This window comes from Lucilia sericata, unplaced genomic scaffold (genome assembly GCF_015586225.1).
Source record: "Lucilia sericata isolate MDLA Ls3-8-SP2 unplaced genomic scaffold, ASM1558622v1 Contig001719F_arrow, whole genome shotgun sequence".
In the NCBI taxonomy this organism is placed as follows: Eukaryota; Metazoa; Arthropoda; class Insecta; order Diptera; family Calliphoridae; genus Lucilia; species Lucilia sericata.
In genome coordinates this window covers 57,330-70,950 of record NW_023995625.1, presented here as the reverse complement: position 1 = coordinate 70,950, position 13,621 = coordinate 57,330, and the positions used below count along the sequence as shown (strand labels likewise).

At 32.6% G+C, this 13,621-nt stretch overlaps 1 protein-coding gene across 1 annotated transcript in view; it reads right to left on the bottom strand.

Moving 5' to 3' along the window:
• Window positions 1–6,240: 6,240 nt before the first annotated feature.
• The window catches only part of LOC119612506 (putative neural-cadherin 2), a gene marked incomplete at its 5' end in the record, with an annotated part of 62,706 nt that continues 55,325 nt past the window's right edge, over window positions 6,241–13,621 (bottom strand). The window contains 3 exons of the mRNA XM_037968314.1: window positions 6,241–8,177; window positions 10,042–10,212; window positions 10,518–10,739. Of these exons, the coding sequence (XP_037824242.1) occupies window positions 7,996–8,177; window positions 10,042–10,212; window positions 10,518–10,739 (575 nt within the window). The remainder of the gene's footprint in view (window positions 8,178–10,041; window positions 10,213–10,517; window positions 10,740–13,621) is intronic.

Below are 13,621 nucleotides of genomic sequence, written 5' to 3'. Positions count from 1 at the left end.
GAGCCGAATCTTAAATACCCTCCACCAGCTACTTTTATATTAATACTTTTTTAATTGATCAAATATTTGTAGAAATAAGTTTTCTTATGTCTTAAATAGAAAGACCCCAAGATTTAAACAGCTTAAATCTGTTACAATTCCTAGATCTGTTGAACATTACAAACCCCATTTTCTTTTATATTTTTATAGCGCCCTTAGATATGCTTTAACGATATTTAATAATGTGCATGTATGCATGTGTGTGAAAGATTTAAGGATTTTCAAAATACATATATATAATTTTGTTCTACACAAATTGTTTTTAGGAGCAAAAGTTCTGTACATAAAATCCATATTTCAGTCAAATCTTGTATCTATATCGTAATTTAGTAATAAGTAATGTGTTCAAGTGATTTTCTGAAGGGACACTTGCATGGGACCGACCGCACCCATGTTATGGACCGATCGTTAAAAAATCTTAAAATAGAATTTTTGTATACCAAACTAATATTTGTGCCAAATTTTGTATCAATAGCTTTATTTGGTAATGAGTAATGTGCGTTTAAGAGATTTTCGTAAAAGGACCTTGTATGGGAGCTATGAGCAATTATGTATATAAAGACAAAATTTCAAAATTCTGTATCTATATCATTACTTGGCAATGAATATTGTGCATTTAAGTGATTTTCTGGAGAGGACCTAGTATGAGAGCTATGACCAAATATGGACCGATTGCAAAACAATTTTATAGTGTAATTTATGTATATAAGAGCAATATTTGTGCTAAATGTATGGATATCAATATTTTGTAATGAGTTATGTGCGTTAATGTGATTTTCGGGAGGTGACCTTGTATGGGAGCTATGACCAATTATGGACCGATCGGATAAAACTTCCATAATAATATTTCTGTATATGTAAGCAATACTTGTACCAAATTTTATATGAATATCTTAATTCAGTAATGAGTTATGAGCGTTTAAGTGATTTTCGGAAGGGGACCTTGTACGAGAGCTATGACCAATTATGGACCGATCGGAAAAAAAATCATAGTAATATTTTTATATGTGAGAGCTATACTTGTGCCAAACTTTATATGAATATTTTAAATTAGTAATGAGTTATGTGTGTTTAAGTGATTTTCGGGAGGGGACCTTGTATGGGAGCTATGACCAATTATGGACCGATCGAAAAAACTTTCACAGTAATATTTCTGTGCATATGAGCAACACTTATTCCAAATTTTATATTGATATCTTAATTTAGTAATGAGTTATGCGCGTTTAAGTGATTTTCGGGAGGGGACCTTGTATGGGAGCTATGTCTAATTATGGACCGATCCAGAAAATGTTTTTCTCTTAATGAATTCTATTAACATAAGATTTTAATTTGTAAAATTTTGTGAAGATGTCAACATTCTGACGGAAGTTATTAACAAATAACTCATTTTTCGGGAATATGTACTTTTGTATGGGAGGTATATGAAATTGTGGACCGATTCTGGCAATTTTCAGCAGGAATAAATATCTTGTGTAGAAACGAATGTGTGATGACTTTCATGAAATTATCTTGCATAGTTTTCGAGAAAATTACATCAGAATGTGTAAAAAATGCTTATTTTTTCGGAGTTGTTTTAAATTTTGATTCATAACTTTTCCCGATGTGAACCGATTTTGCTCATTTTCAATACCAAACTGTACCGGATAATGATAAATATTTTGGGTGAATTAGTTAAATTATATTGCTTCGTTTTAACGTGAGCGTGTTTTACACAGACAGACAGACAGACAGAAGGACGGACGGACGGACATCGACTCAGAATTTCATAAGGACCCAGAATATATATACTTTGTTGGGTCTCAGATGAAAATTTCTTGGTGTTACACACGGAATGACGAAGTTATATATACCCTCTATCACCACTGATGGTGGTGGAGGGTATAAAAATAAGGTTATACATACAAACTTTTTAAGAAAATTCTGTGTTTGGTCCCAAGTAGGCCAAAGGGTTAAGTTTATGAAAACTTCCGGAATGAGTATAGATCGCGATATATATGGCTGGATTGACGGCATGACATTAATTTGGATCATTGTGCATAGGAAATGAATGGGAGCACCTCTGCATATCTCCAACTCCAATAGATTTTTCAAAAGTAGTATACTTTTCTTCAAAAGGTTGAAAATGGATGGAATAACCTAGACACATGTAGAGGGGCCAAATTAATGTGGCATTCTTTCAATGAAAAGCGCACTAGTCGACTTATAACCCGAAATATGCGGGGTGTATCGAGGTTGCTGGCAGTAATAACCAGACACTTGATGCTAAGCAGCTCCCTTCAATGAATACAGTCGCAAAGGTAGAGATAAAGAAAGAAACAGTTTGTTAGTGAATGCCCTTCTCTTGTCTATTACTTTATATCCAAACTTGGTGAGACTGCTTTCGACTCTACATAACTGTTTGAGCTCTGTAAACTTACACTATAACCAACCAAACATAGGTTGCGATGTTTATGATAAAACGAATAAGTTTGAAAAACAGATTTATATACAAATATAAATATCTAAAAAAATCCTGTTGATTAAGTGCCATTTTAGACCTTTTGATAAACTTTGTTTTAGGTTATCATATGGTCGGAAAACCTCGATTGTAAATTTTCACTTGCTTTAATACATATTTTAATGTCGCATTTGCAAAAATAGATAATAGATAAAGTAAGAAACGGTCTGCTTAGTGAATGCCCTTTTCTTGTCTACTACTTTATATAGAGGGTATAGAGGTGCTACCAATACCTCTAGTCTGCCGGGACTATAAACTAGTGATCATCAAATGTATCCTCGGCATTTCCTTGGAATGATTTGACATGGGGTCTAACCAGAGTACCATATAATCCGGCACTATGGGCAGCTTTTTGCCCGCAGGACCTAGTCCTGACCGGTCAATTGGTTGAGGTTTCTTCGGGATCCACGTAGTGTCTGTGGTTTATACCCAAATTCGAGAGAATGTTGGTTTAAGGACTGATATATCCAAATGCCAGATATGTCTAGATTCTCTCTCTTGTGCTGTTGCCATCTCAACATGTGTCTCTGGGTTATGAGACAGAACAAATTATGCTGGATTCCTAAACCCGTTGAGTATCTCTTACTCTTCGCGTAGTAGGCGCCAGTATATGTTAAGGAATTTTCAGGTTGACACTTGGTAGTTGCCTGTCATTCCGTAGATCGTTCTTTATGGCCTGAGAATGGAACTGATGTAATTGGTGAACGATCGGGAAAGACTCCTCTGCCCGACAGGAGACTAGTACTGATTTAGTAGACCTTTTACTTCAGGAAAGTTCTCGATGCTGTTGCTATCTCAACAGGATTTATATTGTGTCATGCCAAATGCCAGATATGTCTGGATTCCCTCTCTGGTGCTGTTGCCATCTCAACATGTGTCTCTGGGTGATGAGACAGAGCAAATTATGCTGGATTCCTGAACCCGTTGAGTATCTCTTACTCTTCGCGTAGTAGGCGACACTTGGTAGTTGCCTGTCATTCCGTAGATCGTTCTTTATGGTCTGAGAATGGAACTGATGTAATTGGTGAACGATCGGAAAAGACTCCTCTGCCCGACAGGAGACTAGTACTGATTTAGTAGACCTTTTACTTCAGGGAAGTTCTCTGTGCTGTTGCCATCTCAGCAGGATTCATGTTGTTTTTTGCTAGGCGACATATGGTTGAGGTCCGTTCCCTAAACTCGTCGGGACAATTATTGGGTTCGAATTGGCTTTGGAAATTTCTACATCTTTTGTCACATTACCTGACATACAGAGGGATCCTGATTTATTGGCTTGACATTTCGGGCTACCAAATACGCCTCTAGGTGCTGTTGCCGAATCAATCATCTCAGTAATGTGGTTGCGCGGACTAAGGAATGTACTGGAATGGGTCATTAGTTGATGGGGATTGCATTCTAAATAATGCAATCTTTCACGACATCATAAGAGTGGTCACCTTCCGGTATACCGGAAGATTGATCTCACCTGATTTTCTATTGACTTTAGATCAGTGATTGCTTTTTCCTTGTCGCGGTTTGCATTGGGATTGATCCCAAGCTGCCTGTTATTCCGCAACGGGGCTTCTATGGCAAGATATTAGATAGCTCGAGTTCTGCAGCAAAGTGCTTGTACATGGACCGGCTCAGCCATGTACAAAAATTGCCACCTGAGTTCTTCATAGAAAGATTCAGGGGCGTGTGGTAGACCGTCTCTAGTCTACCCAGTGGATGAAAATAACCATCGTGAAATAAGGCCACGATAACCAACCAAATGTAGGTCGTGAATTTAAAGATAAAAAGAATAAGTTTAGTAAACTTTTTCTAGTATTGTTATACCCTCCACCACTAGACGGTATATGAAATTCTGAGTCTAATTTGCTATATCCGTCCGTCTGTCTGTCTGTGTAAAATACGCGTTAAAACTAAGCAATTTGGCATAGAAAATCAGAAAAATAGATTTACAACGTAAAAAGTTATGAGTACAAATTTCAGATTACCTCGAAAAAAATTAAGGTTTTTCCTAATTCTTAGGTATTTTTCTCAGAAACTACCAAAGATAATTTGATGAATTTTGTCACACACAAGGATCAATTGTGTTCAAAATCATAACAATCGATCTTACTTTTCCAGTAGCCCCTAAACAAAGGTACATATACTGACAAACGAATTTATCCTTAATAACTCCCTCGAATATATCGGCATCAACATAACATTTTTTATATATTTATGTATACACATATTACTTTGTTTAAATTAAAAACGGAATGACAAACTTATATATTTCCCTCTCTCTCGGGGCATAATAAAATTTGACTTTAATGACCATAATAAACAAATACGAAATAGTAATAAGCACTAGAGCGTATGATTATTAAAGATATAATCAAATAATACGTATACGTACGGAAATGTATTCTTTTATAAGTATTTTCTTTCTACGGAATTTTTTTTTCTGAATATGATAAATAAGCTCTTTTATTGTTTTTGTTCATTTATAAATAAAACTTACCATTTCAAACATTTGGACTAACTAACAATTTAAAATGCATTTGATGTATATTTTTTTTAATAATTTAAAATTATATTTATTTGTTCATAAGTTTAGCATATTGTTTAAATTTAATTTTTTACTTCTTTTTTTTCATGTTTTAAACAGTTTAAAATAAAAAAAGAATTCATTATGATTTGTTACACTTAAAATTTAACATTAACGAAAAAGAAAATTTTTTTAACTATTAATTTAAACTAATTTTATATCGATTTTGTTTTTTTTTTATAATTATAAATGTCTATAGTTATGGGGTTTATTATAATTATAACTGTTATTATAATATTTATAATATTATTTGTTTGTTGTTATAGTTGTTGTTGTTTTTCATATTTAATACATACTATGGATAGTAAGTACAACACACTTTAAATAAGTTGTAATAAATGCAAGATGTTTTTGGTTTATTATAATTTTGTCGTTTTATTTTTAAATTGTTTAAATATTAATTTATTTTTTTGTATTATAATATAAATATTTACTAACCATAAAACTATTAAATGATAGTAATAATAACTATAATAAAAATTTTTTACTTAATTTACTACTATTTACAAATTATATACAAAATACAATACAGACTTATAACTAGAATATATAAAAGTTTTTGGGGATATCTTTTTGTCTGGTTGTTTTATGTGGGGAGAGAGGGCGTTTTATTTTTTGAAAATTTCAGCCTTTTTTTTTTTAAGGGGAGGAGAAGGTTGATTGTGTTATTGTTTAAGTAAGGGGGTTGTTTGTTAGAAAATGTAGGTCGGAGGCGAGTGGGTTATTGTGCTGATGAAGAAAAAGATGTTGAGTATGCTGCATTTATTTATAGTTGTTACTGCCAACACAATTTACGCGTTCATCAACAACTTGGATGCTGATGTTATTTGGCTTGCTTGATTTTTTTTTTTGTATTTTTTAAATTATTTTTGCTTTGTTGCTTGAATGGTGATGATTAAAGGAAGGAAATCATTTATACTTATGATCAGAGAATATGTTGTAAATTTATAGATGCTTTTTTTTTTTTTTTGATTTTCAGCACTGTAGCTTCTTGCGATTTCGTATCGTGTTTGCTACTGAAGTTCAGACAAATAGAAAGACAAATCCCTAAATCGTCTTTAAATTTAACAAGAAAAACTAAACATATGCACTTTCGATTTCGATGTCTTACAAACAGCATTTCAGATCCTTTTTTTGGATGGACACACAAATGAAACGTACTACAGCTCCTTCCGTTTGGAACGTATCGTTCTTACTACAGTCGGACAGACAGATGGTGAAATGGACAGACAGACGGACGAATTGACGGATATGACTATACCCTGAACATATAAACTTTCGATGTCGATACAGACAGCATTTCAGCTTATTCTGCTTCTGGACAAGAATGTCAAGTCCTTAACGTGAACACCTGCCTTGACGGCCTTATTTTACGGTGGTCCGGCCGTAGTGTCAGATTATATGGTGCTCTGGTTAGACCCCATGCCAAATTATTCCAAGGCGAAGCCGAGGATACATTTGACATCACCAGTTTATAGTCCCGGCTGAGATACTAGAGATACTGGTAGCATCTCTTTACCCCGGGATTGCAATACACCAAGATGGACATTTCATCAAGGAAACATGCCCAGGGGGGAGGGGGGTATCTCGTACGGACAGAAAGATGGAACGTACTACAGCTCCTTTCGTTTGGAACTTATAGCTCTTATTATAGTCGGATAGACAGATGGTGAGATAGACAGAGAGACGAATTAACATAAATACTTTCGATGTGTTGCAACCTTAACGGATGGAAGGACATGTGAAGATCGTCTTTGAGACTAACAAGGACCCTGAATATATTTGTAATCCACGGTGGTTCTAGTTCAAAATATGTATATCACGGGATGTAAATGTTGATTTAAAGACTGAAGAAGTTGCTGTTGCCGTAAAGGCAATAGAAACCCGCTGAGATGTAGCTGATGAACTAAAAGTTGGGAATGAGTGAGAAAAAAACGGAAAACTCTCCGTGTTCTTACCCTCATCCATTTTGTAAATGATGCAGAGTAAATGATCTGTTAACAAAGAAAATAACTCATCAACGTTTTTTTAATATTTTGCACTTCAAAGATTTCATTCTTTTAAATTACTCTTTGCAATAAGGTAGTAGTAATTTTCAGTTGTAATTTCCCTTAAAAAGGAATATTGCAAACAACAAAAACCATGGCATGAAGGCAAGCAAGCAAGTCTTGTCTGATTTTTGCTTTTCTGTTGTCTGTTTCTATTGTTGTTGTATCCACATGTTGTCCGTCCATCTGGCTGGATGTCTGATGTGCTGAACAAGTTCTCTTTTTCATTATATTTCAACTGAAAACGTAATTTCTGCTTTTTCACTTCATCTTTTTTTTTTTGGTTGTAAGTTTTTTTTTTTGTATAAGCAAATATACAGCAGGCTGTAGATTTGTAACTGTACTCACTGTGTAGGCCATAATTACAGAAGCTTTTGTATGCAGTTCATTCTATCAGTCCAAATGCCTTTTTCCCCTTATTCTTTATTTTTTCATTTCTTTAGTGTGTATGTGTATTGGTATGGTTTTTTTTCTGTTGTTTGTTGCAGCTTGAGGCTTATTTATGTTTTAGTTTTTGTTGCTGTTGAGTTATTTTTTTTTGGTTGTTGCAAAAAAAAGGCTGTTTCAATATCTGTTTCTATTATTGTATCTATTTTCTACTTACTAACTAAATGTAAAAAAGATTTTAATTGTAATTCCTTTTTTGTTATGTTCTTATTTTTATCTGTTCATTTTGATTTTATACACATTTTGTTGGCTTTAATATTAGTTTTTGTTTTTTTTTTTTGCCTAGTTGGAGGCAATTGAATTTCTGTTTGTTTTTCTTTCGCCAGTTAAGTTTAAGTTTTGAGTTAATTTACAATTATTTTAGTATAAATTTAATTTAAAATCTAATTTTATAATACACCATTTTCATTAGTTACAACATCAGCTGTTGCTGTTGTTACTACTGCCGCTGTTGTTGTTGTAGTTGCTGTTTTTGTTTTCGTTTTGTCTTGTAGATATAAAGCTGCCAAGGCATTAAAACGTGGACCCCACGTTTCCAAAAAATTAAAGTCTTGATTCTCATCATCAGTGCCTAGAGATATGGAAGAGATAGAATGTTAAATAAAAAGAAATTTAGTAAAATAATTATTTTGTTAAGAAAACATAAAAAGTAATTATGATTTTCTTTTAAAGTTGTTGTTATTTAGCAATTATGATTTTTTAAAGGAGCTACTTAATTAACCCTTATTATGGAAATTTACAAATGATTTTTATTAAAAACTAAATTGGCCTTAACGTCATAATACTTCTTTAATCTAATATTTAAAGTATTTTAATTATTTCTATATTAAAAATTGCGGACTGCTTTAGCTTGGAAAAGTCACGGAAAAAGTCATATTCGATTCATACTATTTATTACAATTTTCATTGCAGTTATGAATTATTTCATTCTTTATAGGCTCAAATAGCATTGAAAGAATACATCAAAAGTTTTCTAATTTGTTATGTTTATTGTAAGCTATAACCATTGTCTGTCTTTCTGGCAACATACATATGTATTTAACGCCAAAAGAATTGCCCACGTTTTGAGATCAAGAAGGGAATGAAGTCAAGGGAAGCGTGTTCCAGAAAGGGTGTCCTGCATCAAAAAAAAAAGAAAAAAAAAAAAAAAAAAACAAATAATTGATAGACGGGGCAAAGTATGGATCATAGGGCTGGCGATTAAAGCTTCCAATTACTTCTTTCTATATAGTTCTTTACAGGTTACATTGAAACATGTGGCTGGGAATTGTCATGTTAAAACATTGTTGTGTATTATCGTCTCTTCTATTTAACACTGTCCTCGACTCCATTATGTTGAATACCACAAACGTCAATAGAGGCAAAAGCTGGGGCTTACAGGAGCGTTTTGGAGGATTTCGACTACGAGGATGATGTTTGTCTCCTTACACACAGACACTATGATATGCAGGATAAGATTGGAGTGGAACTGAGAACCAAAATAACGCGAATCAATGCATACACTACAGAAATATTACTTTTTAAACAACAACCGAAAGTAGATATAACCTCCTTTGAGCAGGATTACGACAATCGGAGGTTTATCCCAGGACATAAACTGCAAGACATGCATTTGTCATGCAATCCTTCCAACTGTATACTAATATAAAGCTTCGAATTTTCAGCCTCTACTCCATATTACTTTATGGTAAAGAATCATGGAATGCTGCACAGAAGAACAGCAATTGAATTCAGGTTTTTGTGAACAGTTGTCTGCGTAAACTCCGGTGTATATTTGGCCCAAAAAAAAATAAGAAATACAGACAACAAAGCTCAGAAAACCCCCGATGATATTACCACTATGACTATAGATTAGAACCCCCAGACGTTTTGATAAACATGCCCATAAGATAGCTCAACTATGAAATTAGATCTTTAGGTCATAGTTGAAGTGAAAGAGGGTGGTGTGTCATAATGTCCAGTGTCATAATGCAACATACATCAAATTTAGGAGCAATGCTTTTCGGGATAAGTGTGTCCCTTTCTTAAATTCTAAACAAATTTTCGAATATATTTCTGTTTTAAAAGTGTAGAGCAAACGAGAGAAATGATTGGAACAGTTTTGCTGCAGTCTTATCATCCTCATAAGAATTACAGGAAACAATATATAGTTATAAGAAGTTTACTTAACTTAAAGTTAAAATACTATAAAATTAATTGATATACAGCAATTTTATGCTCTATTTATATATCCGTCTGTACGTCCATTCGGAATTACTTAACTTAGTTATTTATTTCATTACTTTATGACCCACAGCTTTTACAAATTAGTTTGATTTTGTGACTTGGATCATTTTAATTTTATTGATTTGATTTAATGATTTCTATTTTATTATCATAATTATTTGCTTTCTTTTATAGTAAAGAAGAGTATTACAAAGTATTGGCTAACCTACCTGATGCCAATGAACTTAATGATTCAGCTATACTCCCACTGCCTTCGTAGGTGAAATTTCTTAAATCATCAAAGGGTGGTGCGTTTATATCTTTATCGCAGCGTTTTTTACGTTCCTCCATTAAAAAACCCACATTTAATTCTTGGCCAGGCATTAAGGTAACAACAGGATCTATAAAGATTATTAAACAAGAAAAAAAGGGATACTTATGCTAACAAACATACATACTAGTATTTGATTAAAGTAAACACAATGTTGTAAATAATATTATAACAATGTTTACAACTTTATGACATCAGCAAACAACAAAAAATATATCCTAAACACAAATCTAAATCCCCAACTTTTAATATTTTACGTGTTCTTGTTATTTTATGTGTTCCTGTTGTCAATTTTGGAAAATAAAAAAAGCTTCACTTATAATCAATATTTAAAGTTAGAGAAGTGTAATTGTTAAGGTAGAAAGAAATACTTACATATTATTGGCACTTTACAGGCAGCTATATCAGGTGGCATATTACCACCCTGTCCTATGGGTATCTGTAGGGGTGTTATATCAAATGCTGTCATATCATCCTCACCACCACCTTCGTCATCGTAACTAATCACTGTTTCACGTACATCTTTTTCTGGGCCATTACGTTTTTTATTTGTTGTTTTACGTTTACGATTGTACAGAACAAAGATAAGAGCTAAAACTGAAAAACAGGATAGAAAATCAGAAATTAGAATGAATTGTTTGTCACTAGTGTGCTGATATTTGGTTGAGAATTAATTGTTTTATGGTTCAGAGGTGAATACGTTAATAAAAATGTTTGCCATAAATCAAAAGCAAGTTGAAAACATGAGTAATAAGTTGTTTGTGTCTTATAGCCATCACTGCTGATTAGCATTTTTAATGAGTTGTATTTTGAAAATTCAATAAAATTTTAATGTACACGTGTTATTGTTGTGTAATTAAAATTATTACTTTTCTAGTAAAATTACACCGTTTTATGAGAGGCCATTTGTTGAAAGTTTTATGGTGAAAAGGATTAATGTATTGGCATTTTTAATGTTGAAAAACTTGTCCTATATAATCAATTAAAAATGAAGAGAACGATTAGAGTCGATTAAGTTAGGCAATAAGAAAGACTACACAAAATGTAAAGACATTTTTAGGAGTAAACGATATTCTTATAAAGACTCAAATGAAATATTTTAAACTATTTAAAATTCAAGTCCGCCTACATACCTTACCATCCGTCTATCTATATATGTATGTATATGACTGTCTCTCCTCTCCCTATTTATCCGTCTGTCTTACTATTCATCCGGCCTGTATATATAGTAATACGTCTGTCCTGAATTTCCTGTTTGCATATTTGTCTGACCATCCTCTCCTGATTATCTTCCTTTTTGAAAATTGCTCACCATGCATTCGTCCATCTGTCTTTATATGTGACTGTATGTCTAAACTCATGTCTATCTGTATGTGTGTATGTGAAATATCGTCTGTCTTACTGTCTGCTTTGAATATTGGCCCGTCTGTCCATCTTGCCCCATTCTCTCTATCCTGCCTTAATAGTTTCTCCTTGCTATCCCCTCTATTCTGCCTGTGTGTCCTGTTTGTCTGATCAGCATTTTGTCTGTCTTTCATATTTGTCCTTCTTTCTGTACCTTTTCGAAAATTTCTCACCAAGTCTTTATATATGTCAATACATACTCAAGTATATATGTAAGTGTATATGTATATCTGCCTGTTCCCTATATTTATCTATCTGATTCTGTCATTCTTTTATATTCTGTCTGTCTGTCCTGTCTGTCCTGTCTGTCCTGTCTGCCCTGTCTGTCCTGTCTGTCCTGTCTGTCCTGTCTGTCCTGTCTGTCCTGTCTGTCCTGTCTAGTATTGGCTGTCTTGTCTAGTGTTGACTGCCCTGTGTGTCTTGTCTGGTGTTGGCTGTCTGTCTGTCTATCCTGCCTGTCCTTTTGTCTGTCTGTATTTCATTCTTGTTTGTCCTATATTTTCTATCATCCTCTATAGAACGCACTATAATAGAACCTAGCTGGGATCTCCGGCCTCATTTGTTTGAAATATATTCATTAAACCTTTAAATATTCAAATGCAGTTGTTTCTATTTCATTGAATTTTCATAAGCTTCTTAAAACAAATTTATATATTTTTTTAAATTTTTTTTTTGGTAATTTAAAGCCATGCGACAAGCCCATTAAATTTCATTGAGGGTTTAGTATATATATTTTTTTCTAGCTTATAATGACCAACATTTAACAATTTATTTAGTATTAAAGATTTTTTTATATAAAATATCATAACAGCTAAATAAGCAAAGTGAAAAAAACACAAAATGCAGTAAGAGAAACTGTAAAAAAAAATATTTTAAATAATGTTGAGGATTAGACTGTAAAGCTTTTTGTTTCAGTTTCTGTTGGTTTTGAGGCATTTTTTATATTTTATTTATTTGGCCTTTTTTTCTCAAAGTACCAGTACTTATGGCATTATAATGATTTGGTTTTTTTGCTTTAAAATAGAAAAAAACATCTTTATTAGAGCCGGGGTAAATTTGTTTAATTTACAACTTTATTAGCACTTCATAAGATTGAAATAATGAAAAAAAAAATTCGAAACACACAAAAAATAAAATAAAGGCCACATCTGCCCAAGAAAGTAGCCTTAAATACTTTGGTTTGCCAGCATAAATAAAATTGTTGGTGTTGGCTGTAAAGCTTCTTCCTTTTTAAGAGAAATAAACCAGCAATTGTAAGGTTTCTGGCCGTATAAAGATTAACAGCTAATGAGGGTTCACCAAAGTTAATTTATGAGCATTTTTCTTTGAGGCATATTTTTTCTTTGGTTTTTTTCAGTTTTTATTGTTAATATTTTAAATATTCATGAAAGATATTAAAATTAAAAGTAAAAGATTGTTGATTTTTTTTGTTTTTAATCTTGCTTTTTGAATTAAAAAAGATAAATAAAACATTATAAATTAATTTAATCGAAATGAAAAGTAACAAAGTTTGTTAAGTTTTATTCCAGTACCAGACAAAATTAAGTAAGCATTATGGTCTTAAAATTAAAATTATACAAATATTGTATTTCTCAGACTTTTGTATAAAGAAAAAATTTAATAAATATTTTATTTCAATTTAACTTTTTTTTTTGTTATAAAATAACGCCATTTGATTTATAGAAAATAATTTAATAAACTAACTTCTAGTATCATAAATTGTAGAAAGAAACAGTGCAGCATAAACCGTTAAACTCCATAGAAAAATTATTCAAATACCAGTCTACAGACTTGTCCATAGACTAGTCAACAGATTTGGCGGTAGACTAGATTTTAAGTCCATAGAAATATCAATAAAATCCAGTCAATAGACTTTTCCAAAGATCAGACAAGAGGCTTGTCTATATTGCAAAGTCTATGACTACTTAGTCCTCCTGTAGTCTAGTCGGTAGTCAGTGATAAGTTCATACGCTAATCAGTAGACTTATCAATGGATAAGCCAATAGTCTTGTCCAAAGACTAGTGCATGGACTAGTCCACAGATCAGTGAATGCACTTGTCCTATATTAGTCACT